This window comes from Lissotriton vulgaris, chromosome 9, assembly GCF_964263255.1.
Source record: "Lissotriton vulgaris chromosome 9, aLisVul1.2, whole genome shotgun sequence".
Lineage (NCBI taxonomy): Eukaryota > Metazoa > Chordata > Amphibia > Caudata > Salamandridae > Lissotriton > Lissotriton vulgaris.
This window is the reverse complement of record NC_141697.1, coordinates 894004386-894029163: the sequence shown is the minus strand read 5'-3', so window position 1 is coordinate 894029163 and position 24778 is coordinate 894004386. Positions and strand designations below refer to the sequence as shown.

The following is a 24778-nucleotide window of genomic DNA, read 5'->3' as shown; positions in this document are numbered from 1 at the left end:
TCCTTGATAATCAGTAACCTTACTGCCCAGCAACCAGCCCTCAAAAGCCTTAGTGGCACAGTCGACAAAATCAGACCAATCTTGAGACTGCGTTTTCTGGGTATCCCTGAACAGCACCCTGTACTGCTCAGTGGTTAGGCCGAACCCTTCAACGAGTGTATTTTTCAAGATTTGGTAATTGTTAGCATCCTCCACCCTTGTGGTGAGGAGCTTGTCTCTTCCTTTTCCTTCAAAGGAGAGCCACAAGATAGCTGCCCACTGACTCTGGGGAACACCCTGCACAGTGCAGGCCCTCTCCAAAGCAGTAATCCATTTGTGGATGTCGTCCCCTTGTTTAAAGGGGGGCACTATCTTACCAAGGTGTTTCGTATCGAAACTCTTTTCCCTATTACTAGGTACATTGCTGCCACCAGTGGGGACTACCCCACTTAACTGTTGCTCTCTAGCAAAGGCAAGCCTTTCTTTGGCCAGGGCAAGTTCTTCCCTTTCAATCCTTAGATTGGCTGCCCTTTCCTTAGCTTCGTACACTCTCCTCTGAGGGGACGTCATCCCTTTCTGAGAAGAGTTGTGAGAGCCATTGGTTTGAAGGGATCTGCCAGAGTCTCTTGACAGAGATCGGGCTCGTCCATTCCCAATGTTAAGCTGACCTGATAGTGGCCCCAGGGGTCCCCCAGTACCGCTATCATGTTTGCTTAAGTTGGACCTGCTTAGTCTGACGACTTCTACCTGTCCCTTATCTGCCTCATCCCCAGAGAGATCCTCATCCTCATCCTCCTCCACATCTTCGTTCTCAGTTGCGAGGTGGATGAGGTCAGGATCGTCTCGGGTTCCCTCGAGGGGAGGCATGTCTCCTTCTGGATTAGAAGAGCTACGAAGTTTCTCAGCTCTTCTGGCATCATAAGTCTCCAAGAGACCAATCAGAAAGGACGTTGTGGGGTTAGACCCCTGCTGAATCTTCCTGGAGTGACACAGTCGTCTTAACTCCTTGAAGCTCAGCACAGTATATCCTGAAGGGATGACCTGTGGAGGGTCAACTGACACAAGGGGAGACTCAGAGTTTCCTCCTTTGTCCGACATACTGTTTCTAGTGTGGTGTAAGTGATGCACCTACCTACACTACGTGTTTACCTACTGTACCCTTGCTAAGAGTTGTAGCCAAGGTGTGCTAAGCCTTGAGGAGCTACAACAGCTGGTTCAGTAGAACTCAGAGTATTCTAAGCTTTTAGTTATATGTACTAACAGTACTTGTGCGATCTTTCAACAAGATATTCTTAGGATACGTGTGGTAAAACAACAGCAAGCTCAAATCCCAACCGCTGCTCACCAATGTGAGAAGTTGGCCCGATATGCAACGTTCGCTATTCTAGCGACCGCTATGTATCGTTCCAACGACCCTTATGGTGTTTGGTTGTAAGTCAACCTATAGACCAGCTATCCTAGTAGCGTGGATACGAGCAGTCTAAGGCTAAAGACTCGAGAGGGCGCGTTAAGCCAGCTGTTTACCACACATGTACCCCTTGAACACCCAGTGAAAGGACACCACACAAGTGTTATGAAAATAAACAATATATTTATTAAGAATCACAACAGCCCTGTACTCTTTATGAGGACAGGGTACTAAGCACAACCCAAATCTCTTTAGCAAATACTTCAAGTGCACAATTAAAACAAGTGTCCGAGGACACGGAACGATTAAGGTCTCGGGCGGACCCGATAAGGCAAGTCGGAAGCGAGGGACTCAGGACCCTAGAGTAAGGAGGCTATGCAGGCACCGAAATGCCGAGTTACCTAGCCACGAGGGCTGCGGCTGCACAAGTCTTACAGGCGTCGGGGTCTTCGCTGACGAGCCAGGAGCCGGAAGAAAAGGAGTTGCTGGCCGGCGACCAGTGCTGAATAGTTCGTAGAGATCCAAGCCTGGATCGGAGATTGATGAAACCTGAAAGCAGAGGGGACCAAGTTCGTACTACTAGCCAGTAGTCAGAAGGTACCAGGAAGGCACCGGTTGGCCGTCACCTCGACCAGGTGAGTGGGCGACGCTAGGCTCTGCAGTCTCACGGACCAGGAGGCGTTGTCGGCGACCACGGGGGAGGTGCGAGCTGTCCCACGAAGGATGATGCTGTCGGCGTCGCTGGGCCCAGGATGGGGCAACAAGCCTTGGCAGATCTCAAGGCCACGTGGTGGGCCTAAGATGGCGTCTTGAGTGGACCAGGAGGGTCCGGGGTGCTTCTCGCAAAGATGGAAGCAAGGGCCAGTCTGGAGCAACCAGACCAGCAGTGATGATTCTCGGATGTCGTCACAGAAGGGCACAAGCCAGCGGCTAGTGACCAGACAACGTGCTGAGCAGCGAGCAGAAGGGCCCCATGCAGATCGTGGAGATGCTGGGAGACTGCACTTCGGTGCTGGAGCGGCTCAGGGTCGGGGCTTCTCGGACCCCAGAGCACTCACCAGAGAGTTACCTCGATGGTCGTGCTGGTTTTAAGAGCGTGCAGGTTCTGATGATGGCCGGTCCCTCGAGGTCTCGTCGCACCCACAGATCACAGCTGAGCTGATGATGTGGGTAGAGGTCAGAGGTGCCAGGGAAGCCGGTTCTCGTCGAGCTGGGCCGTCGGATTCCTTGAGGAAGGACTTACAGCAAACCGCAGAGTTCTTAGTTGGTGCCCGCTGATGCAGGGTGACTACTCCTTAGTCACAAGGGAGAAATCTTGAGAAGAGTCTTGAATGTCCTTTCGTAGAAAGTAGTTCTTGAATCAAAGATGATCTAATTTGGAAGGGTCCCCGCTCCGGTCTTTATTCTAAAGAAAGGGGTGGGTACATGACTAGGTCCTGCCCTAAGGGTGGGACCAGGAAGGGGGGTAGTTACACCCCTCTCCCCTGCCAGACTTTCCCCAGGCCAGGGCTGTCGCCCCTGGAACTGGTTCTAACCGGCAGATGCGTAGTGAGCACCGGGGTGCCACTCCGCAGTCACCTTCTCGCCAAAGCCCTACCTACCCAGAATACACAAACCCTGTCTGGGACGGTGCGAACAGCGCCCTCGACAGGAAACCCTTTGTCCAAGTGCTCCTCGCTGGAAGGACTCCCAGCAGCAGGAGGTCAGACTCGTGTCTGTGGTGGCAGCATCCATTTTGTGGAGCTGAGGCTTCAGTTAACTTTAACCGGGGTTCACAGTTACGTACATGTCGTGTCCCTCTAGAAGGGTGGAATGCTAACCTCGTCGCCAGCATTGGTGAGAGGGCAGCACCCCGATTCGTATGACACCTTACTCGACATGCCTGGATAACGCGACACCGGAGTTACCAATATGGTACGCGTTATCATGGAACAGCTATTGGGTCTTGATTCCGCAAGCTGCAACCGGGCTCGGCTCGGGCCTGAACCTAGCTCACACGAGCCCACGCACTCTGCCTTCAGGATCGTTAAGGCCTGCCATAGGAGTGACTGATAGGAACTCGGGTGTCCATTGTATGGTTAGATATAGAGCTACTATACCTAAAGCGAAGGGTGGTTACACGTCTTCGCCCCAGCTGTCGTGCAGCCAGTTGTGTCAAATTTAGGAGGCCAGCCAGGGGTGGCATAATACATGCTTCAGCCCCTGGCGGCCCTGGGTACACCTATGCCCTGCGTTACGGGGTCTGATAAGGTGGCCCAGTACCAATTGGTAAATGCACCTAGGGTACATATCGTAATTTAGAAAGAGAACAGCCAGGCTGTGGGTCTGATTAGCAGGCCCACAGCCAGAGAAAGTCGTAAACCAGTGAAACAAAAGCAAAAAATCTGGGTGATCATAGGATTGCAGACCCTACTCTCCTACAGAGCAGAATCAGCAATTGCGGCTTCGAACATGCGCAGTAGTTTGGGGATTAGGATAATGGAGTAGGCTTTATAAAACTCCGCGGGTAGCCCGTCAGGTCCCGGGGATTTTCCATCAGAGAGAGAAAAAATGGCTGTTCAGAGTTCCTCTGACGTGAGCGGCGCACTCAGGTCGTCGCGCTGCACATCATTGATCTCTGGCAGGGGTAAGGCAAATAAATATGCCAAGATGTCAGTGGAGGAGACCCGCAGACGAGAGCAGTAAAGGCCCTCATAGTGTGTCGTGAAGGCTTCGTGAATAGCCCTTTGTGTGTATACAGCAACGCCCTGTGTTGTATAAACGGACGTTATCGGGGGGGGTCTGGGTATCACGCCTGATTAACCACGATAGTAATGTTAATGTTAATGTTAGGGGTTATTTATCAAGCGCACTTACACTGGGTGGCTTCATGGCGCTGACCAGAAAACAGAGAATACTGAGGACAGACTGATCAGACAGCAAGCTGTCCACTATACCAAGTTATATGCTTGCCGGAACAGCCAGGTCTTAAGGAGCTTCCTAAACTGCATAGTGTCAGTACAAGACCGGATTGTCAAAGGGAACGAGTTCTAGAGTTTTGGCGCCAGGAAAGCAAAGCGGCAGCCTTCCTGACGCACACGTTTGAACTTAGGTACAGATAACAGGGAGAGATGGGCTGAGCAAAGGTTCCGATTGGGAACATATCTGGGTAATAGATTGTTGATGAATGCAGGACTTTTAGCATGCAGAGCCTTGAAAACAAGGCAGACTGTTTTGAAAGCACTTCGCTGAGAGATCAGAAGCCAATGTAGTTTCTCAAGCACAGGACTAATTGGTTGCCATCTAGGTTGTCGCGTGACCAGCCGAGCAGCCTGGTTTTGTAGTAACTGCAGACGCTTAAACACTTAGAGTGGCATACCCAGATACACAGAATTTGCATAATCCAGATGGGATATAACAGTGGCAGCTATGATCCGGATCAGAGCATCCTGGGTGAAGAACCGGTGAATTTTCCTGATCTTACGCATCTGGAGAAAGCACTTCGAGATCACATTGCCCACCCGGGATTTCAATGTGAGTTCCTTATCAAGGGAGACTCCCAGTGTTTTAGCTGAGCTGGAAGGGGAAGGAGGTGGACCCAGCTCCACGGGCCAATAATGTGGACCCCAAAATTTACAGCTATCCCCGGTCAGGACAAGCTCTGTCTTGCCCGGGTTCAGTTTCAAATGATTGCTGTCCATTCCCTGAAAATCCGCCACTGAGCGGTTAGAGCCATCTATCTCAAAGACCAATTGCAGATCATCTGCATAGTTGAGGACTGTCACATTTATCTCCTTCAAGGAACGAATCAGAGGGGAAATATAGATGTTAAATAGGTGGGGTGACAGTGCCGAACCCTGCGGGACCCCGCATAAGATTTTCTGAGTGGAGGCGAGATAGGGCCCTTGACGGACCGCCTGAGACCTATCCTTCAGAAAGGAAGAGAACCAGCAAGCGGCCGTCCCCCGGACACCCGCAAGTTCGACACGGTCGACCAAAATAGCATGGTCGACCGTGTCAAAAGCGGCAGAAAGATCTAAGAGTACCAATACCCGGGGGAACCCCTATCAGCATGGTCTTAGAGAGTATCTAGTACCGCCACAATGACTGTTTCAGTCGAATGAGCCGGCCGAAAACCTGCCTGATGGGAATCGAGATATTTAGATTCCTCCAAAAAGTCAGAGAGACAATTGGCAACATAAGTCTCCAGCAACTTTGCAAAGAATGGAAGCAGAGAAATTGGACGGCAGTTACATAGCAATGTGGAGTCTGCTCCGAGTTTCTTTAATAAAGGGACAACTATAGCCTTTTTAAAGGCCGAGGGAACTGCCCCCGAGGTAAGAGACTCATTCATTAGAGCCAATACGGGGCCAGGGAAGGCAACAAGACAGTCCTTAAGTATGTGCGGGGGACAACAGTCAGATGGAGCTCCTGATTTGACCTTCAGTAAGAGCTTTTGAAAAGTTTCCAAGTCAATATTGGAAAATTGACTTAATGAATGATTATTTTTGAACTGATCAGCGGAACTAAATACGCAAGAAAGCTTAGGAATATTATTTTTAATAGTAGTAATTTTGTCAATGAAATAGTCATTAAGGGAGTCACATACGGCCACATGCATCAAAGTCCGGTTTTACGATTCCTTATTTGCGAATTTTAGGGAATCGCAAATAAGGAATCGCAAAATGGGATGCATGATGTAAATCGCATAATATTTGCGATTCGGTAAAAATTGCAATTTTTACCGAATCGCAAATATTATGCGAATTCTAATTTGCGATTTCGCAATTCCTATTGATTCCTATGGGCCAAAAGGCCCATAGGAATCAATGGGAAGGCATTGACATTTTGCGAATTTCAATTAGCGATTCACAAAATGTTAATGCATTCCATGGTTGCAGGGGGGGTCCAAAGGACCCCCCCCTGCACCCCTGAAATGTATTTTGAAGTGCATGTTTCACACACACATGTCCTAAGGACATGTGTGTCCGTAACATGACAGTGTTTTAAAATGTAATTTTGAGCATTTTAATACATTTTCGCAAATTACCACGAGGTTCACCCTTGTGGTAATTTGCACCCCCTAATTGCAAATTCGCAATTTTAAAAGTAATCATGCATTGCTTTTAGGGAATCGCAAATTTGCGATTCCTTAAAAGCAATCGCATTTTTGGAATTCGCTAAAAATAGCGATTTTTCCAAAAAATGTTGATGCATTCCAAAAACCTATTTAGGAATCGCAAACGGACGAATTTACCGATTCGCACCGTTTGCACTTCCTAAATAGGTTGATGCATGTGGCCGCTGGTTCCTGAGATGGGACTGCCTTCAATAGTTATACAGCTGGGAGGGTTTTTGGGGTGTTCCAGAAGGACTAGGCGCACACCTGAGTAACCGCAATGTGTCAAATGACATCAAGTAAACAGTATAGGCAAAAGTGCGGGCGGTAATCCCTCACAACCGCTATATAACGACAATAACTATCAATGACCATCTGAGAAAATGGAAAGAAGATGGTCTCCTAAATGAGGACGAATATCTATATCTCAAAGTACTCAAACCTACATACCCATGGCTGTACACCCTTCCAAAATTCCACAAAGATCTCCCCTTTCCACCAGGCAGACCCATTGTCTCTGGAATAGGGGGCCCCACCAAGAGACTGGCAGAATATGTGGATGTATTTCTAGGCCCACTGGTCAAAAATCTGCCCTCCTTTATACAAGACTCCAAACACATACTGAGTCTGTTAAGCGACCTAGAATGGCAACCGAACACCACCTTAGTGACTATGGATGTTGTTGCACTGTATACCAGTATCAATCCAGTTTTAGGTATAGAAGCAGTTACTCGGGTCCTGTCTAACAGACCGGCATCCCTTTGGGCACATACACAAATGTTAATCTCCATGATGAACCTTATCCTAAACAATAACTTTTTTATCTTTCACAAACACTGGTATCAACAAAAACGTGGAGTAGCCATGGGTTCGAAATTTTCGCCATCTTTCGCCAACCTTTTTATGTGTGCATTCGAAGCAGATCACATTTGGGGTACCCAAGGCAGCTCTTATACCGACTCCATACTCTTTTGGGGTCGGTATATTGACGACTGCATCTTACTCTGGACGGGTACAGATGAATTACTCCAAAGTTTTTTTGACCATCTCAACCACAACAACTGGGAACTGAACTTCACCATGAAGTCCAGAAAAACCAAAATGGAATTTCTAGACCTGGAATTCTATGTCCAAGACAACAAATTACAAAGTAAACTCTACAGGAAACCCACGTCCTGCAATGCTATTCTTCGAGCAGACAGCTTTCATCCGTCGCACCAGATTAGATCTATACCATTCGGGGAATTCCTTAGAGCTAGAAGAAATTGCAGTGAAGAGAAAGATCTCGACAATACCATACAAGACATGGAACTAAGATTTGAGAGACGTGGCTATCCCAAAACCATCCTCTCTACAGCAAAAAAGAGGCTAAATAAAATCAAAAGACCAGACACACTGAGAATGAATAATTCTAATAAGGCGAAAGACTCAACAGTGAGAATGATCACTGAATTTAACAGCCTACACCAATCGATCAGGAACAGTATGACTAAACATTGGAGTCTGCTAAAAGATGATATAGTACTAAAGGAAATGATTCCCACATCTCCTCAAATAACTTTCCGCAGAGGGAGAACCTTGAGGAATAGACTGAGCCCTACCGTTCCACGAACAGACATGACCCCTGACTGGCTAACACAACACAGCAATGGGTTTTTCAAGTGTGGTTTTTGTTCAATGTGCAAATGGGCAAAACATAAAACCAAGCAATTCTATGGACCTAACGAAGAAAGATACGACATCAGAGTGAACATTAACTGTACCACAAAATATGTGATATACATAATAGAATGCCAGTGTGGAAAAAAATACGTCGGTAGCACAATCAGGAGTTTGAAAGACAGAATCTCAGAACACATGAGGGCCATCCAAAAACAAGACCCAAAGTATCCAGTAGCCCTACATGTAGCCAAATGCCAATCCAACATAGAAGACTTCCGAATTTGTTTCTATGGTATTGAAACGGTGCCCGTCCATGTGAGAGGCGGCAACCGCGAGCTGGCATTAAGACGGAAAGAAGCTACCTGGATTATGCGTCTTCGCAGTATTGAATTCGGGCCCAATTATGACCCAGAGATGCAATTTTTCCTTGGAAATTAAACCGAGACTGTCGTTTCTAGCCTTGTGTTTCCTATTGAGTCACATTGTTCTATGAGGACCATAAGACATTACACCCTTACGTAATGAATGATGTAACTTTCATTTTAGAATATACTGCCATATCCTTTCTGTACTGTATATATTTTTTCTCGTCTGTTTTGTTCTACTAAAAAACACCAATATGTTCTTGACTAAAATTCACACACATTATGACCACATTTTTCTATTTCCAGAGACAGAAAATAGATTGGGATGAAGTAACTCTTATTCTCCTTATACTAATCATATACCATGATAATGTCCCATTGTTGGAGTCCAGTTAGATTGAAAACGTGCTCCCTTTGGAACACCGACTCGCTTGACTCATCATACTCATTCGTTTCCCTAAAACTCCCCCTCCCTCACTGCTCTTTTCTTCTGTTTTTCCGCCCCGCCTTCTTGACGTTTGACCTTCCACATTTAGTTAATATACCTTGCTCTAATACTCCATGTCACGTTAAAAAGACACTACCTCCACAACGAGTAAATCTAACTTGTATAAGGCTCCTTTTCAAGCCTTTCCGTCCGACGTACAGCGAGGAATGTCAATACTATATTAGGAATAAGAATAACCTCGCACTAACCCTCGCTGCACACTAAACAGTGGTGGTGTATAGTATTTCTTCTTTGTACAGCCATGCATTGTACTAACAAGAAGAAAACCGACGTTCTAGTTCTTTTTGAATGCAGAGGCGGAATGACAGCATAAAGTCAGTTCCGACTTCCTGTCAGGTGACCGTCTTCGACAAACGGCGCCGGGAACTATAGGAGGGGGAATACGAACAAATAGGTAAGCGATCTCGCGTTTGGGTTAAAAGTTCTGATCCAACAATTACTTTTATTGAAAAGCGGAACAGCCCGTACCCACTATACCCGTGTCCTTTTCTATTCTATCCAGGTGTACCCGCCTGTTCACTATTTGAGTGCTACTGCCTCAAACTAATCTTCTCCTCCCGGTTAAGGCTGCAATTGAATATAAAAAAGGTAGGATTCTGTATGTAATTTCGAATCCACTGCCTTTAACATGTACTACACTAAAAGTATCATTTCTTACGACGCGCATTGTATATCTTTTAGATACAACCTACTACGCAAGCAACTTTCACGTATTATATACTTCACCCGAACCGGGTGTTTAAGACCACTAAATTTCGCCCATATTCTATGAGGGTGAGTGTTGGGAATAACAATGTGCTGTAACCGTTTCTATTTTCTTTTACTTTTTGTGCCCACACGCCACTAGAACACTTGCCTATCTTTTGACCCCAGTCTGTTCTTTATATACTGTTTTTATATACTGCTTTTTCTTACACTGATTTTCATTATATATAGTTGGTGTTCCCGATATACGTATTTACTCAATCACCCAATTCTAGTCTTCCTCCCGTGTCCGTTTTTTGAGTCATTAATCATATATACCTTCTCTGTATACACATTACAGAGTCCTCTCACTGACGGGCTCCTTTTCCCTAAATTCTCTCGATAGAATACCGCAGACCGCCCAGTTTGAAGTAGCTTGAAGTAGTTTCAAACCATGACACTTAAAACCCCATAGGGCCACATTCAACTATAGCGCAAGCTCTTCATGGATAAAAACGATTTCTAAATGTACAACAGTCACCGAAATTTAAATCCAATAAACAAGTAATGTTTTATTTTACATGAAACCTAAATAACCATGTATAAATGTACAGTCAATTTATACATCAAGGTATTCACAGAAAGTCACAGGGGTTACCGTACTGGTTAAACACACACACACTTTCTTCACTTCGTCACCTTTATTAATGTTGCTCCGGTCAGTGAGTGTATATAGTTTTCGTTATGTACACTTTTAAAAAAACACCAATAAAATCTGATGTTACAAACACTGAGTTAACATCACATTTCACTAAAGTCACTTTTACAGTGTTTTGGAGTCACAATGACACAGAGTCACTTAATGGCATGCTGTCTCTCACCCTGGTTTACACGATTAGGTCACTACCGTAATATTTTATTGAATAGAACAGCCTCACAAATGTACCTTTTGTATCTATATCCAGCCCTGAAGATTCGCAGTCTGTTCCCTGCGATGAAACACGTGTTGGCCTGTACAGAGGAACATTAAACTGGTGGACAACACCAAGAACTTTACGTCTTTTTGAACTTTTATATTTGCACTAATGTTCTGCTACGATGAAAGTCTTGATGTGCACAGTTAACTAGCTTAACCAAGACCAAATTTACCAAGAAAATATTGACCTTATATAGTGCAGGGGCTACGTTGTTTTTCTGCCTTCAATAGTATCCTCTCTGGATTAGAGAGTTCATTGACAATATTAAAAATCTCTTTGGAGGTATTATTTGAGTTAATGATACGAGTAGAAAAGTGAGCGGCTTTAGCCACAAGAATTTTTTTTATACTCTTTCCTAGCAGTTGTATAGATCAGTCTTTTTTCCTGACAGTACTTCAAGCGCCATTGTATCTCCAATTTACGGAGCAGCAACTTCTGATTTTTGAGTTCAGTGGAGAACCATCTTGTAGCATCGGCGCGTCGAGTGGTTTTTAATGTAGTAAGAGGGGCGTGTTTATTACTGGTATTCATGAGCCAATTTGAGATGTTAGTTTCCATCATCTCTATATTCGGCCCAGCCAAAGGGACCGTGTCGGCTAAGGAACGGAGGAGATCTTCCTTGTTAACGGAGTTCCATTTCCTAGCAAAACCACCAACAGCGGTGCTAGGTTTCTCAGCTAATGGAAGCCTTAAGGTAAATTTCAGTAGATGGTGATCAGACCAAATACAAGGTGTAACGGTCGAGTAGAAATCCCTATCCCATTCATCCAGACATGGTCAAAGATGTGTCCCTTCTGATGGGTAGGGCACAGGACTTGCTGGGTGAAGTTCAATTTCATAAGCAAGTCCGTCATTTCAGCCAAGTTTGGTCCCTCCTCAGGGGCTTTATAACAGTAATTAAAATCTCCCACAAGTATTAAGTTTGCATGATCAGTAGCAAGTTTAGCTATCTGTTCACTAAGTTCCAGCGGGAAAGAGGGGGTCTTGTTAGGGGGCCTATAGAGGAGTACACAGACAAAAGAGTCATGGGTGGATTCTAGTTTTATCACCAAATTATCAGTGTCTTTAAGGGAAAGGCTAGGCAAGGGACAGAACCTAAGATCCTTATGAATGATAGCTGCCACGCCTCCCCCTACTTTGTCAGAAGGACGGTCTGCATGTATAATGTAGTAGTTATTAGGTATTGCAAACAAAACAGGTGATGGACCGAATGTGGATCAATGTCACACATTCACCCCAGTCCAAAGATCTGGGCCCAAATCCATCATTTTTTTGCACTCCACACCACCCTGGGTTAGACAATGGCGATATGCAAATCAGCTCTGACCCTGTGCCCCATGGGAACAGTCCAGTCCGAACTACAAAAGCCATGTCCTTCCCAGAACGGAATCAAGCATCCGAGGACCGGACCGGTTTCGAGGTAACACCTCTCATCAGCCCGGCTAGCTTGCCTCCAGTGGTGTGGAGTGCCTGGGACCCACGTCTGAGCATCCCCAGCGCACCTATGGCGGTATTGCAAACAAAACAGGTGATGGACCGAATGTGGATCAATGTCACACATTCACCCCAGTCCAAAGATCTGGGCCCAAATCCATCGTTTTTTTGCACTCCACACCACCCTGGGTTAGACAATGGCGATATGCAAATCAGCTCTGACCCTGTGCCCCATGGGAACAGTCCAGTCCGAACTACAAAAGCCATGTCCTTCCCAGAACGGAATCAAGCATCCGAGGACCGGACCGGTTTCGAGGTAACACCTCTCATCAGCCCAGCTAGCTTGCCTCCAGTGGTGTGGAGTGCCTGGGACCCACGTCTGAGCATCCCCAGCGCACCTATGGCGGTATTGCAAACAAAACAGGTGATGGACCGAATGTGGATCAATGTCACACATTCACCCCAGTCCAAAGATCTGGGCCCAAATCCATCGTTTTTTTGCACTCCACACCACCCTGGGTTAGACAATGGCGATATGCAAATCAGCTCTCACCCTGTGCCCCATGGGAACAGTCCAGTCCGAACTACAAAAGCCATGTCCTTCCCAGAACGGAATCAAGCATCCGAGGACCGGACCGGTTTCGAGGTAACACCTCTCATCAGCCCGGCTAGCTTGCCTCCAGTGGTGTGGAGTGCCTGGGACCCACGTCTGAGCATCCCCAGCGCACCTATGGCGGTATTGCAAACAAAACAGGTGATGGACCGAATGTGGATCAATGTCACACATTCACCCCAGTCCAAAGATCTGGGCCCAAATCCATCGTTTTTTTGCACTCCACACCACCCTGGGTTAGACAATGGCGATATGCAAATCAGCTCTGACCCTGTGCCCCATGGGAACAGTCCAGTCCGAACTACAAAAGCCATGTCCTTCCCAGAACGGAATCAAGCATCCGAGGACCGGACCGGTTTCGAGGTAACACCTCTCATCAGCCCGGCTAGCTTGCCTCCAGTGGTGTGGAGTGCCTGGGACCCACGTCTGAGCATCCCCAGCGCACCTATGGCGGTATTGCAAACAAAACAGGTGATGGACCGAATGTGGATCAATGTCACACATTCACCCCAGTCCAAAGATCTGGGCCCAAATCCATCGTTTTTTTGCACTCCACACCCCCCTGGGTTAGACAATGGCGATATGCAAATCAGCTCTGACCCTGTGCCCCATGGGAACAGTCCAGTCCGAACTACAAAAGCCATGTCCTTCCCAGAACGGAATCAAGCATCCGAGGACCGGACCGGTTTCGAGGTAACACCTCTCATCAGCCCAGCTAGCTTGCCTCCAGTGGTGTGAAGTGCCTGGGACCCACGTCTGAGCATCCCCAGCGCACCTATGGCGGTATTGCAAACAAAACAGGTGATGGACCGAATGTGGATCAATGTCACACATTCACCCCAGTCCAAAGATCTGGGCCCAAATCCATCGTTTTTTTGCACTCGACACCACCCTGGGTTAGACAATGGCGATATGCAAATCAGCTCTGACCCTGCGCCCCATGGGAACAGTCCAGTCCGAACTACAAAAGCCATGTCCTTCCCAGAACGGAATCAAGCATCCGAGGACCGGACCGGTTTCGAGGTAACACCTCTCATCAGCCCGGCTAGCTTGCCTCCAGTGGTGTGGAGTGCCTGGGACCCACGTCTGAGCATCCCCAGCGCACCTATGGCGGTATTGCAAACAAAACAGGTGATGGACCGAATGTGGATCAATGTCACACATTCACCCCAGTCCAAAGATCTGGGCCCAAATCCATCGTTTTTTTGCACTCCACACCACCCTGGGTTAGACAATGGCGATATGCAAATCAGCTCTGACCCTGCGCCCCGTGGGAACAGTCCAGTCCGAACTACAAAAGCCATGTCCTTCCCAGAACGGAATCAAGCATCCGAGGACCGGACCGGTTTCGAGGTAACACCTCTCATCAGCCCGGCTAGCTTGCCTCCAGTGGTGTGGAGTGCCTGGGACCCACGTCTGAGCATCCCCAGCGCACCTATGGCGGTATTGCAAACAAAACAGGTGATGGACCGAATGTGGATCAATGTCACACATTCACCCCAGTCCAAAGATCTGGGCCCAAATCCATCGTTTTTTTGCACTCCACACCACCCTGGGTTAGACAATGGCGATATGCAAATCAGCTCTGACCCTGTGCCCCATGGGAACAGTCCAGTCCGAACTACAAAAGCCATGTCCTTCCCAGAACGGAATCAAGCATCCGAGGACCGGACCGGTTTCGAGGTAACACCTCTCATCAGCCCGGCTAGCTTGCCTCCAGTGGTGTGGAGTGCCTGGGACCCACGTCTGAGCATCCCCAGCGCACCTATGGCGGTATTGCAAACAAAACAGGTGATGGACTGAATGTGGATCAATGTCACACATTCACCCCAGACCAAAGATCTGGGCCCAAATCCATCGTTTTTTTGCACTCCACACCACCCTGGGTTAGACAATGGCGATATGCAAATCAGCTCTGACCCTGTGCCCCATGGGAACAGTCCAGTCCGAACTACAAAAGCCATGTCCTTCCCAGAGCGGAATCAAGCATCCGAGGACCGGACCGGTTTCGAGGTAACACCTCTCATCAGCCCGGCTAGCTTGCCTCCAGTGGTGTGGAGTGCCTGGGACCCACGTCTGAGCATCCCCAGCGCACCTATGGCGGTATTGCAAACAAAACAGGTGATGGACCGAATGTGGATCAATGTCACACATTCACCCCAGTCCAAAGATCTGGGCCCAAATCCATCGTTTTTTTGCACTCCACACCACCCTGGGTTAGACAATGGCGATATGCAAATCAGCTCTGACCCTGTGCCCCATGGGAACAGTCCAGTCCGAACTACAAAAGCCATGTCCTTCCCAGAACGGAATCAAGCATCCGAGGACCGGACCGGTTTCGAGGTAACACCTCTCATCAGCCCAGCTAGCTTGCCTCCAGTGGTGTGGAGTGCCTGGGACCCACGTCTGAGCATCCCCAGCGCACCTATGGCGGTATTGCAAACAAAACAGGTGATGGACCGAATGTGGATCAATGTCACACATTCACCCCAGTCCAAAGATCTGGGCCCAAATCCATTGTTTTTTTGCACTCCACACCACCCTGGGTTAGACAATGGCGATATGCAAATCAGCTCTGACCCTGTGCCCCATGGGAACAGTCCAGTCCGAACTACAAAAGCCATGTCCTTCCCAGAACGGAATCAAGCATCCGAGGACCGGACCGTTTTCGAGGTAACACCTCTCATCAGCCCGGCTAGCTTGCCTCCAGTGGTGTGGAGTGCCTGGGACCCACGTCTGAGCATCCCCAGCGCACCTATGGCGGTATTGCAAACAAAACAGGTGATGGACCGAATGTGGATCAATGTCACACATTCACCCCAGTCCAAAGATCTGCGCCCAAATCCATCGTTTTTTTGCACTCCACACCACCCTGGGTTAGACAATGGCGATATGCAAATCAGCTCTGACCCTGTGCCCCATGGGAACAGTCCAGTCCGAACTACAAAAGCCATGTCCTTCCCAGAACGGAATCAAGCATCCGAGGACAGGACCGGTTTCGAGGTAACACCTCTCATCAGCCCGGCTAGCTTGCCTCCAGTGGTGTGGAGTGCCTGGGACCCACGTCTGAGCATCCCCAGCGCACCTATGGCGGTATTGCAAACAAAACAGGTGATGGACGGAATGTGGATCAATGTCACACATTCACCCCAGTCCAAAGATCTGGGCCCAAATCCATCGTTTTTTTTTTGGCCGCCAGCATGTCAGAGCTCGAGTCCTCCATGAGCCATGTCTCAGTCAGCAGCAAAAGGTTAGGGTTGTCTGAGAGTAATAGGGAAAAAATATCCAACTGATGATTGACAAGCGAACGAGTATTCAGATAGTAGACCATGATGTCTTGACTAATACCTAACCTGTCCTGGTTCAATGAAGTACAAGTAGATACTGTACAGTTTAACAGTTCAGGAAAGGAGGTTCTTTTTGTGAGTATATCGAATTTCGACAGTAGATCTAATGTGTCGCTGGTAGGGAACAGACTGGTTGTGTGCAGACCTTGTAGCGATACGGCGGTCTTTGTGCAGACCTTTGGCGCGCCGCCAGCGCGTCCGCTGCTCTCCCGCATGACATGTTGCATTTGAGCCCGAAGACCTACCCCTAGCACCGCCCACAGGGCAGAAAAGACAGCTCTCAGGAACCTGAGGGGAAAGGTGTCAGGGTCTAGCGCGCTCGTGCAACGTCCCTGTTAAGTAGGGCAGCGTGAGGGCAAGATAAAAACAACTAGACTGCACCGTCTGCCAAAATGGCGGTGTCGGTCGGAAGTGCACTGGAAGTCAGGGTTCGATTCCCCCTCCTGCTCCAATAACGCCCACCCAACCAAAAATTCCCACGGAATCTACCAGGCTTGTACCCAAAGTGATGAGTGCGTGCTGAGTGGGCAGCATAATTTAAATTTTTCAGCCTGTTAAGCAACTGTGTGTGTTGCTCCCTGGCTGCTATGAGGGTCCCATCGTCTCCCTCCACAGCCTCCTGTTCCCCAGTCAACAGGTCAGATCCGACCCGCGTCAGCTCTCCCTCTATCTGCTTCCGCATTCCCGCCTGCATGCCCAGACAGTGGCCTCTCGTGACGACTTTAAATGCATCCCATTCCAATTACGGGGTGGAGGCAGTGTGGTTATTTTCTTCAAAATATTGTAAGAGGCGGGTCGAGAGCGCCTCTCTGAACGGGGCATCCAGCAACATGTCTGGCTGGAGCCTCCAAGTAGGCACCGGTGGATGCGGGCATTCCCAGGCCAGGTCTAGGGTGTGGGGGTTATGGTCAGAGTGAGTTCGGCATAGGTAACAAGTGTCCATGACATGGGGGAGCAGGTCGTTTGTCAGCATGTATCTGTCTAACCTGACATGCAATGAGTGGGCGCCTGAGTAGTATGAATATACCCTGTCGTGCGGATTGCGACCTCGCCAAGCGTCATGCAAGCCCCATTGCGTTGCCCAGTCCGTGAGTGCCCTCATTGCCCCATGTACCGGTGCGCTGGCTAAAGGGGGGAATGACCAGTCCAAGGAGGTGTCCAATACACAGTTATAGTCGCCCCCGAGCAAGAAAGGAACACCATGCCATGGTGCCAGTACTGATGACAGCCGTGTGAGAAAGGAGCTCTGCTCAGTATTTGGGGCATAAAGTGAAGCAAGAACAATGAGCTGTCCATCCAGCTTACCATGAATTACTACATATCTGCCCTCCGTGTCTACCCTAAAGTGGGAGAGTGCAAAGGGGACCCCAGGGCGCACCCAGATCAGCGCCCCTCGCGCATATGCTGAAAATCCAGTAGCGTACAGTTGTCCCCTCCATCTACGGTGTAGCGTTAGCGTCTCTGGGCCAGTCAGATTGGTCTCCTGCAGCAGTGCTATGTGTACATGGTGTCGTTTGAGATATGAATAGATCTGGTAATGGCGTGACGGTGTGTGCATGCCGCGCACGTTCCATGTACAGAATTTACTCACAGCCATAATGCATCCGGTTCTCAATCACCCCCCCCCCCCAGCCCACCACCACCAGCTGACAACACCGTTCGGCAGGTTAAACACCCACTGACATCATCAGAGCACCTTCGCACACACCCATCATATGCAAGGGAAATATAGGGGAAGAAAAAAAAGGGGAATCAACCAGCCCTGAGGCAAACAACAACAAAATACCAAAAGGTCGACAGCAGAACATGTTATCGTCCAAACGCTCTAGTGAGCTAAAGAGACCGTGAGTTCAGGGGGCGTCGCTGAGCGCTTGGCTCTGTCTCTGCCGGCACATTATGTGATCAGGTTGAGGGCGCATCCCCCCCACAGGTATCACCTGGCAGTCGGCCCAGTTCCAGCGGATGCGCCGTCGGCGCCCCCGGGTAGCTTCCAATATGTCACTCACCTCCCGGGGGTCACTCCACCCCCGCAGCACCGCCCCACAGCCAGTGGGCAATGGTTGTTTTCACTCCAAGTCTGAATTGGCAGAGCTACACTCACAGCGTCTCGTCAGCCAGATCCAAATCCAAATGCCCCCCTGCGGTAAGGCAGCCTCGCCGATGCTACAGTTGTGGTCCATGGAGTCAAACAAAACCTCCAAGAGGTAGTAAAAATTCTCAGGGTCAAACAAAAAGAACCAAACTTTCCAGACTGTCCTTAGTGAATGAAGTCGGCAGTTTGCGGGGTGACATCTGGTAGGTCCGTCGACACCTGTGAATCCGGCAGTCCAAAAATACGTTTGTTATCGCTTAGGACCCCAACGGGCTGGCCTCCAATGTGGGGTCCACTTCCAATGAACCGCTGATTACCGCCACCATCCGAAGGGCTTCCTGTTGTTCACAGTGCATGAGCTCGGCCGGGGGTCCCACCTCTGACTCCGCGCGTATTCGTTCCATCAGCGAGGGCCTCCGCCTGCGCCGGCGCCGGGGCCCCCGGGCGCGCCGCATGGTCGACGCAGATGGCGATGCGCTGGGCTCCGTGTCTATGCCCGAGTTCAGCCAAGCCTCAACCACCTCAGGAGTATTGAAGAAATGGGTCTTGTCCTGGGCTACCACACGTAGGCGAGCCGGAAAGAGAAGAGAGTATTTCAGGGCTAGGCTGCGGAGTCGCTGTTTCACTGCCAGGAAAGAGTGCCGCTGACGTTGTACTTGAACAGTGTAATCAGGGAATAACATGATCTTGGCGTTGTCAACCCTGACGTCAGACAGTTTCCTAGTCTCTTGCAGTATGGCGTTGAGGTCCCGGTAGTTCAAGACACGAATAAGCATGGGTCTTGGGTTGGAGCCTGTCGGAGGGGGCTATGTCGGGACTCGGTGCGCCCGCTCCACTACGAAATGCTGAGAGAGGGTGCCCTCGGGAAGTAGGTCTGTGAGCCAGCGCTCCATGTGCACCTCCGGTTCCCTACCTTCCCATCGCTCCGGCAGGCCTATGAAGCGGACGTTGTTCCTCCTCGCTCTCCCTTCGGCATCCTCCGCGTGGTCCTCCAGGAATTCCACTCAGTTGAGGAGGTCTTGGACATGCTTATCCGTCTGCGCGACCTTGGGCGTGACATCGGCCACAGTGGCCTATAGGGCAGCCGTGCGTTCCGATAGCTTCTTGTGGTCAGCCCTCAGGTGCGTGAGGTCAATGGCAACGCTATCAATTTTCATTTCCAAAGATGTGCGGGTCAGTTGCAATGATCCCTCTAGTCGCTCCATCGCCACCAGCATCGTGTCTAGTTTGGAGGTGGTCTGGTCGTGATCTGTAGATTTTGCCATCTTCCCCTTCACCTGTGTGCCGCTAGCACCGGCCCTCGTCTTGGGTCCCCCAGACATGGGCAGCGTGATGTGGTGTGGTGCTCGGGTGCACGCGGGGAGCCCCCCCCAGGTCCTTGAGGGGGGCGCGGGGCAACAGCTCCACTAAGTCAAGTGGGTGGCCACACCGCACACCAAGGAGAGTGTTCACAGCTCGGTAGAAGTAAGGAGGAGGAGTAAGGTGTCTTCCCCTCGTGTAGACAGTACCCTCCGGCGTGCCCAGGCAGCAAACCCCTCCCCGCTCTGCGGGTCCGATGTGAGAGCCACAGTCCCCTGGCTGCCACCAGCAGCCCTGCACATCCAGCCAGTCATCCGGGTGGCCCTGATTACCTCAGTGAGCACCCCAAGGCCAACCAAGACGACTGCGTGCCTCCCCGGCACCTCACACAGCTCCCTCAGCTCCCTCCGGAAGGGGGGTTCTCCAGCGACGAGGCGGTCAGGTTTGGGGCCCCAACAAGGCAGATGACGCCGCTCATTTTCCACCTTGGGCCCCACGCAGATGTCCACCCCGAGGCCAGAGGGGCAGCCAGCCAATGTATATAAAGGAGTCCACGCACCAATGGAGGTTATCTCCAGCTCAGAGCCTGGTAATCCGGTCACCTCATGATTATTCTGCCGGCGCTCGTCTCACTGTCCAGCACGAACGCCCCTGGGTATGGTCTCCAGCAGGGGGGACCCTTGGGTGCCCCCCACGGGCTCGGCAGGCCCCCACCCCAGCCAAAGGAGTCAGCCAAGTGCACAGCAGCTCCCGCTACAGATCAGGCAGGTGGCAGGGGTCGTAGCCCTCCTCAGGGACGGCCGATCCAGCAGGGCCCCCCACGCAGCACCAGCGTCCGCAGGGGGTAGGGTCCGTGAAGACTTGCCACAGCTGCCAGGCCCGCCCCGCAGGTCCCACCCGGTCAGGCCTTGCGGCTGTGGCCAACCCCGGCCCCGTGCCGACCTGCGCGCCGACCAGGCGGGCCCACCGAGGGGGTTTGTCCGATCTCTCCATCTCCGGAGCGGTCAGTAGCCCCTGCGACACCCCACAAAAGGCAGGGGTCCAGGTATTGTCCCGATGCAGCTCCGCTGATGATTCTCGGGACAGATCCAGCTCCGCAGCCCGGAGGCCTCGCACCACAAACAGCAGCGGCCGGGCCTCGCAGTCACAGCACGGCCCCAGGCTTGCGCCGAAACCACGCCGGCCGGGAGAGCCTGCCAGGGGGGCACTAACTCCATGCCGCCGCAGGACTGGCCAGGGATCTCCACTCAGCTCCAACCTTGACAGGGGCACGGAGGTCGGCCCCACACAGCTCCGGTGATAGGTAGGGCCAGATTTTTAGCAATTATATCGGATAAATGGCCTGTGGTAGGGGAGCTCAGCTCGGAGCTCTACCCGGACACGCCGCCATTGCGTGCTTAGCCACGCCCCCCCAAATAACCCTTATGATGATAGGTTTAAAGACAACCTATATAGAAAGCTATCCTAGTGGTAGCTGTGGAGAGCAGCCTTCAGGCTAAGTCTTGAAGGAATGTAAAACAGCTTGTTTTACCAGTCTATAATCTCGTGAATGACCAAATGAAAGGAGAACCACAGCAGGTTATATATATAAAATATATGTATTTAATCTAAACAGATCCATCTAGTCTCTTTATGAGGCTAGAGGCAAAAGTACACACAGTAAACTTATTTAGCACACACTAAATTAGCACAGTATACATTTAGCCCTAGGGGCGTCACAAACCATGTACTAAGACAGTGGTTTAAGTACCACTACAGTCATAGAGACAATGCCTAGGGCCTGTAGAACCGCTGGGGCAACCAGGAGCCACCCAAGGTAGTGACGCAGCAGACCCACGGGGGACGCGTGCAGTGTCTAAACACGGTCCCGAATCACCATTGACTTCTATAGGGAAAGTTGCAATTAGAATTTTAAAGATTAGGGACACCTAGAAGTGAACTTGGAGCAAACCCCTTGAGAACTAGATAGCTCGAGAGTCAAGACCCACGGGAGCACCGAAGTACTCATGTTATCTCACCCAGGGAAGCCGGGTGCATAGGTGTTTTTTCGTGTCAGGTTCGTCTTAGTTTTCTATGGCGAGCTGCGGAAAAGTGCTGCAGGCGGCCATTGGAAAGTGTCTAGATGGATCCAAGGATGGATCGGAGCTCTGAAGAACCTGAAAGCAGAGGGGACAGAGTCTGGGTCACTTGCCAGTGACCAGGCAGGCAATAAGAAGATGCCTTTGGAGGGGAGTCAGGGCACGTCTGGATCAACCAGAGAAGCCCAAGAAACAAAAGAGTTACTTTCGTGGGGACCCACCAGTTGACGGACCAGGGATGGTGAAGGGGCCTCAAGCATAAATGCTAGAAGCGGGTCCACTGAACACTCATGGAGTGTCGGCCCACAATCTTTGGTGCAGATGGTGCTCAGGGTTGGACTACGAGTAGCCTAATGCACAACTTCGGGAAAGCTCGGGAAGTAGGTGCACTAGCAAATGTGCACGGTGTCCAGGAGTTCCGGTCCAACGTCTCTCATGATGGCTACAGGTCTCAGCTTTGCTGTGATCTCGTGTGGCCTCAGAAATGTCTGTAAGTCCGTGTCCTGTGTCGTAAATCCTTCAGGATCCAGCGGGTGCCTTGTAAATGCAGACCGGCAAGATGCTTCTTTGGTGCCTGATTGAACAGGGGAGTCACTCCTTGACCCCAAGGGAGATCCTTCCGTCTTCTAGTCGAAATAGAATGTCGAAGTTACAGGATATATGTTGCAGAGTTTCCTCCAGGATAATCTAAACACCTAATGACTGGGTTCCTATACTTATACTAAGTTTAGGGGTTGTACTTACTCTAGGGTCCCACCTATGGGAGGACCCAGGGTGGGGGTGGTAACACCCCTTCCCCTTTGTCCCGTTTTGTGCCAGAGCAGGGGCTGAGTGCCCCTGCAACCCGTTAGAACTGGGGTATGCACAGGGACACCAAGTGTGCCCCCAGCACTGTCTGAAAAGCATTTACTGAGTGCACCAGCCCAGCCCGAATACACTAAAGTCTGTCTGGGGAGGTGGTTATACATCCCTGTGATAGGAAACCTATTGTCCAGGCCTCCCCCTGGGGAGGCATAGGATTCTGATGCATTCCTATCTTAACAAAACATTGTAAATCTGGAAATGTGTGAGGTTCGATGGATGTTGGGTGGGAACACCATAAGCAACACCATTCAGAGTAATGCGTGAATGGGGCCCATATTTACAAGGCCATGAAAAGTCATTCAGGGTGACTTTACATGGCCTTGTAAATATGAGCAGGCCCATAGCGCTGCCAGTGCATCAAAAAAGGGCCACATCTGTTACGTAATCGCCTTGTTAAACAGGCTTATAGTATGTAGCCTGTGTTGATTCACATTTGTAGATAGGGATTGAATTTTGCTGTAATCAGATCAACTAAATTCTGATTAACGAAATCTGCTTTAATCGCAACCATATGCTGGGGTGTAATGAAAAATAGATGGTTGTTTTGAAACTTTGTACAAGCTGCTACTGACCTTTTTTCTGTTTTATAGAGTTTTAAACAGTGCGGAGACACCAGCATTGAAAACCTTGTGACTGATTCCCCTAATGTGAGGGTTGGGATTGCATACACTACCTTACCAAAACAGAAGTCCAAAACTAAGGTACAGAAAGTACTTGGTATTAGTTACAGCCTATGTGTATCTAAATCATGTTTTTTCACAGGTGTGGGCTTGCAGGAGAATATCCCTCATGCAAGAGCCTATCTGTGTGAAGGACTGTCCTACAACTATAGAGCCGGGGTCTCTTGAGTGTGGAGTACCATGAATATCAGATTTTCCATGAGTTTGGTGTGCCCACGGGCAATAACTTGGGTGCCATGCACTTGTGATATTTTGAAATCAAATGAAAATGAAATGGTGGTTAAGAGCACCTGGTTTTTCATAATAAGTTTGACCCTGGAGCTGTATGAAAATATAACATAAAAGCAACTTTTTAATATTTATGCATATTTCTATTCACAGTTTTATCAGTGGGTGCCAGATTTCCTTCATCCTGATCGGCTGACGAGGTTTACAGCTGTATATGATGTTTGTCAGATTTTCGGCAATTTGTTTCTCAAAAACAGGGTTATTCCCCACAATTTGTCTCACACAAGAACACGTCCCTTCCAAGGCTTGACCCTTATCTGTATTCTGTGGATTTTTTCATTGATTTGAGCAAAGATCCAGGCACTAGTCACCATGCCATTCTTTGATGAACCGGAGCTGGCTGACAACCAGGAACTCCTGCCAACCCTGGACATGTCGGAAAACTAGAGCTCCAGAGTCATCCAATAGGATATGGCTTGAATGAATCCCATCAAACTGTAATACCCAAAATCCTTTCCAATCTCCAAAATATATGCAACAAAAATCACAATTTCGTCAATTCTCTGTCACAAAAAAACTCCAGACCTAAAGGCGAATAACAGATGTCTAACCATCCCACGGTCCCACACTTCTGATAAAAATCATACCCCACATGTGTGGGGTATGGTTTCAATCTGCCTTCACTATGTAAGGACCAGATTGACACTACATTGACCTAACACACTCACATATTTGGTCTAATGCTGTCCCATATGAAAGGCCCACCCTTACATGTGAACCACTGCTAGAACTATGGGAATGCTAACTGGTGGGACTTGTATTGACCTTTTTTCTGTTTTACAGGATGTCAAACAGATGGCTGATTCGAGAGGCAAAAACATGCTGACTGATTCCCCGATTGTGAGAGTTGGGAGTGCATTCACTGCCTTACCTAAACCAAAGCCAAAAACTAAGGTACACAAACTACTAGTAATTAGGTACAAGTTATGTTTATCAAAATTTGTAAATTAGAAGGATGGTAGTCCTTCAGCATGGGGGAACTAATGTCCTCCTACACCCTAACAAATGGAGCACTATTCGTCAAACTCACATTCAGGCCCTTTGGTAAAGTTCATTCCGGTCACTCCTGGAATCCGCAGGTCCCCAGAGCTGGCCTCTAGGTACCAGGTGTCTCGCCACCCAGGGTTTGTGCAGCTTCTAGTATTCAGTGGTCAGCTGGGCCTTTTTGAAGTTGATGATCCTTCTGATTTTGTGTCACTGAAACATTCTAATAGGAGGGAAACAGCCTGTTCCTTGTAGAGCAGATTCAGTCTCTAGGTACCAGGAAAAAGTCAGGAGGCTGCTTTCTTCAAGGAAGGCCTTCTCCAGTTGTGAATGTTGCCAAGGCAAGGCATATTCAGAGGAGGTAATGGTGAGGTGCTAGTCTTACCCATGTGCACTAGACAGTGCTTAGTGAATGCTC

The 24778-nt window shown here is 49.4% G+C and overlaps 1 protein-coding gene across 1 annotated transcript in view; it reads left to right on the top strand.

Moving 5' to 3' along the window:
• The window catches only part of LOC147692454 (uncharacterized), a 175976-nt gene that overhangs the window by 68821 nt on the left and 82377 nt on the right, over positions 1–24778 (top strand). Inside the window, exon 4 of the mRNA XM_086938656.1 lies at positions 22999–24270. Within this exon, the coding sequence (XP_086794782.1) occupies positions 24109–24270 (162 nt within the window). The 5' untranslated portion in view covers positions 22999–24108. The remainder of the gene's footprint in view (positions 1–22998; positions 24271–24778) is intronic.